Source organism: Haematobia irritans, chromosome 1, assembly GCF_050003625.1.
Source record: "Haematobia irritans isolate KBUSLIRL chromosome 1, ASM5000362v1, whole genome shotgun sequence".
In the NCBI taxonomy this organism is placed as follows: domain Eukaryota; kingdom Metazoa; phylum Arthropoda; class Insecta; order Diptera; family Muscidae; genus Haematobia; species Haematobia irritans.
Genome location: NC_134397.1, coordinates 143,359,192 through 143,363,625, shown reverse-complemented (window position 1 = coordinate 143,363,625; position 4,434 = coordinate 143,359,192). Strand labels below are relative to the sequence as shown.

Here is a 4,434-nt window from a genome sequence, read left to right as displayed (position 1 = left end):
GTTATTGTGAAACTACGAAACATTGACACGTCGGAATATCGTACCAGTCATTTGAGTGAACTCAAACCCTACAACACGTGATTTGGCACGGTGCTAATTCATTTTGATTATATTTTGTTGTCTTTTCTTTTTGATATACATATAGTTAAGTGAATTCTTTTAATCTGTTTATATTTCTTTTCTATCTTCTGTAGAAAAAACGTTACCAGTAGAAGATAAATTAAAATATAACAGCATAACATATTCGACCGACCAGAACTATAACGATGGATAGTCCCACGAGGAAGAAATTTGAGGCCAGCAAAAGGAAATTTCTAGAGAATATGCGACGAGAAGAGGCGAAGCGACGGCGAGTTCAAGTCCTGGAAGATGATGACATTCCAACCACATCTAAGCAGCGGTGCCGTTTGGGTAGTGGTGCGAACACAGCAACATCTCGCGAGGCCCCCATCCATGAGCCAGTGCGAAGCACGTTGTATCGACTGCGGCGAGAAACCCCTATAATCAATTCGAATTGCGTAAGACAGGAAGTACCCAACTGCGATACGGATATCATCATTCTAAGCACAGAGTCGAGTGATGAAGAAGCCATGGAGGGGATTTCGTTCCACCAAGCAACGGGAATGGCTGTGCCAGATATACCTCAGAACAGGCATGACGAGCGCTCCGAAGATGATGTCGATACTTTACCCCGTTCGGACACAAGTGAGATAACCACCGAAGAGGATAATGACGACTATCATTTTCGGCAGAATCTGTATGGTCAAGAAGATGATAACCGATCACCGGGGGTGACCCCTCCCCAGGCATCACCGGAGTCGCAACAGGAGAATGAAAGTAGTCCAGCTTCTTCTACCAGCGCGTCACCACGTTCATCAGCACATGCTTCTGAATATGAGGAGTCCCTACCAACACCACCTCGACGGCCAAAACGAAAATGGTGCGCCTGGACAACGATGACGAAAGAATCATACGAGACCGAGGAACACCATTGTTACGAATGGAACATCTCGATCAAAATGCTGGTTCAGAAGGAGGGATATAAGGCCAAGAAACCACCGGCACAAGTAGAGGGAGAGAAGACGCCGAGAATAAGTCACGGGAACAAACCGGCGATAACGTGGCATTCTCCAGAGCCCTCCGAAAGGAGTTGGGTGACGGTTTCCGAGTGGTCCCCTGCTCGAAGGGAGCGACCACGCGCGGAAGTGCCAAGCGTAACCGTGACCCAGGGTCATGATACCGAGGGCCCAGGAAACGAGCAACTTGGGGATATTTTAAAGACCCCACCCCGCACGGCAGTCGCCGGGGCCCAGCGATCGCCGCTCAGCGCAAGGAATTCAGTTTCGCCATCATCATCCAATTCGACATCGTCAAGTCCAGCTTCTTCGGTCTCAAGCACCACCAGCACCACCAGCTCGTCATCAGGTGCGTCGAGTCCATCAGCAAGCGGTATGTCTACTAAACATCACCCCGCATCACAATCCGCGGCAATGTGCACCCGAATGGAGTCGCCCCCGGACATAAGCAAGACATCAGCGGCAACCAAGAATTTTTACACCTGTGAGAACACCCCTCCGAGAAGTCGGCGCCTTGACTCACCACCGATCCCAGCCCCACTACTCGCATCACCAGGGGTATCCAGATGGGGTCAGGTAATCACTGAGATCCCGCCTAATATCCAGACGGCGGTTGAACAAGTCCGCTCATATTGGAAGCGTGGGAACCAACTGAGAACGGTTGTTGAAGTCGAGGGAAGAAAATATCGTGTGTTGATAAGCAAATCAGGAATAACAAAAATAATGCCGGATATAGGTAGGCCGATGTGATCCCTACTCTGCAGTTATACTGGAGATAACTGAGGTGGAAGGGAAGCGCCCAGAAGGAGGAGGGGTAATGTGAGGACAAAAGTCACAAGTCTCGTTTTTGTCCACATCCAATGAAGTTTATGTTAATTTACTTATGTTCCTTGTTTATTGAAATGGATTGTTTTGGTTATGTAGTAATAAATTATAAAAGGATAATATGGTGTTGGCTGAATTTGAATGGGGAAAGGTAACGGAAAGTACCCTGGCGGAGAGACCAAACATTAACGATGTAGGGGTGCATCGACAATATTGTAGAAGCATTGGCAACACCAGTACCACTGGTAAGTTGGCATCGCAGGGATGTGTGCGAGCATATAAAAGGCGAGCGCTTGCACAGGAGCAGTTAGTTCGCCAGTAGTCGGCCAACAGGTAGGACTATTTTGGGATCATAGCGTTGTAACGCAGTGACCAAAATATTACTATTTAGACTGCTAGGAAAGTGGGAAAGTTGTGACTTCCCCTTTTCTAACAATTTGCCCCGGTAATAAGTGGTTGTTGTTACAACCACTCCATCGCCGCCGTCCGTGGTTGTTGTTACAACCGCGCCATCGCCGCCGTCCGTGGTTGTTGTTACAACTGCGTCATCGTCGCCGGTTGTGGTTGTCGTTACAACCGCTCCGTCGCTGCCGCCCGTGGTTGTTGTTACAACCGCGCCATCGCCGCCGTCCGTGGTTGTTGGTACAACCGCGCCATCGCCGCCGTCCGTGGTTGTTGTTACAACCGCGCCATCGCCGCCGTCCGTGGTTGTTGTTACAACTGCGTCATCGTCGCCGGTTGTGGTTGTCGTTACAACCGCTCCGTCGCTGCCGCCCGTGGTTGTTGTTACAACTGCGCCATCGCCGCCGTCCGTGGTTGTCGTTACAACCGCGCCATCGCCGCCGTCCGTGGTTGTTGTTACAACCGCGCCATCGCCGCCGTCCGTGGTTGTTGTTACAACTGCGTCATCGTCGCCGGTTGTGGTTGTCGTTACAACCGCTCCGTCGCTGCCGCCCGTGGTTGTTGTTACAACTGCGTCATCGCCGCCGTCCGTGGTTGTCGTTACAACCGCGCCATCGCCGCCGTCCGTGGTTGTTGTTACAACCGCGCCATCGCCGCCGTCCGTGGTTGTTGTTACAACTGCGTCATCGTCGCCGGTTGTGGTTGTCGTTACAACCGCTCCGTCGCTGCCGCCCGTGGTTGTTGTTACAACTGCGCCATCGCCGCCGTCCGTGGTTGTTGTTACAACTGCGCCATCGCCGCCGCTCGTGGTTGTTGTTATAACCCCGCCATCGTCGCCGTCCGTGGTTGTCGTTACAACCACTCCGTCGCTGCCGTCCGTGGTTGTTGTTACAACTGCGTCATCAGCACTGCCGCACCGCCGCTGTCGCCGGTCATCCATGTACCCTCGGATCGGCGCTGTGAGCCGTTTTGCCTACGTCCTCATCTAAATCCATCGTCTCTGGCTGTACGAATCTGTTTGTGTGATGTGTGTGAATATAGTGTTAATGTTGTGATTGAGACTAATAAAAATTATAACGTTGAATGAAAACATAAACAAAGCCTGGTCAGTGTTTTTTTTCTCTTTCTGTGAAAATATAAATATTTTGTAACGACCCCTGGCCACCCTGAGTTTGCCCCAGCTTCAAAGTGAAAACACGTCGTTACAGGTGTTAGAATGTGGTCTCTAACAAGCACGCAAGAATTACTCATATCGGTCAATAATTATATATAGCTCCCATATAAACCGTCCCCCAGATTTGATCTCCGGAGCCTCTTGGAGGAGCAAAATTCATCCGATCCGGTTGAAATCTTAGTATAAGGCCGCTACTAACCATGTCCAAATTGGTCCATATCGGTTCATAATCATGGTTGCCACTCGAGCCAAAAAAATCTACCAAAATTTTATTTCTATAGAAAATTTTGTCAAAATTTTATTTCTATAGAAAATTTTGTCAAAATTTTATTTCTGTAGAAATTTTTTTTTTCCAAATTTTATTTCTATAGAAATTTTTTCCAAATTTTATTTCTATAGAAAATGTTGTCAAAATTTTATTTTGCCAAAATTTTATTTCTATAGAAACTTTAAACTTAATTATATACGTATTTAATCGGCCTTTTTATACCCTCCACCATAGGATGGGGGGTATATTAACTTTGTCATTCCGTTTGTAACACATCGAAATATTGCTCTAAGACCCCATAAAGTATACATATTCTGGGTCGTGGTGAAATTCTGAGTCGATCTGAGCATGTCCGTCCGTCCGTCCGTCTGTTGAAATCACGCTAACTTCCGAACGAAACAAGCTATCGACTTGAAACTTGGCACAAGTAGTTGTTATTGATGTAGGTCGGATGGTATTGCAAATGGGTCATATCGGTCCACTTTTACGTATAGCCCCCATATAAACGGACCCCCAAATTTGGCTTGCGAGGCCTCTAAGAGAAGCAAATTTCATCCGATCCGACTGAAATTTGGTACATGGTGTTAGTATATGGTCTCTAACAACCATGCAAAAAATTCTTCCCATTCGGTTGAAATTTGGTACGTGATGTTAGTATATGGTATCCAACCACCATGCAGGAATTGGTT

General features: G+C 47.7%; 1 protein-coding gene across 1 annotated transcript; it reads left to right on the top strand.

Moving 5' to 3' along the window:
* Positions 1–201: 201 nt before the first annotated feature.
* On the top strand, positions 202–2,021 carry LOC142242637 (uncharacterized). The gene has a single exon (XM_075314205.1). It carries the CDS (start codon positions 267–269, stop codon positions 1,824–1,826), a length of 1,560 nt encoding a protein of 519 aa, XP_075170320.1. The 5' UTR covers positions 202–266; the 3' UTR covers positions 1,827–2,021.
* The last annotated feature ends 2,413 nt before the right edge of the window (positions 2,022–4,434 follow it).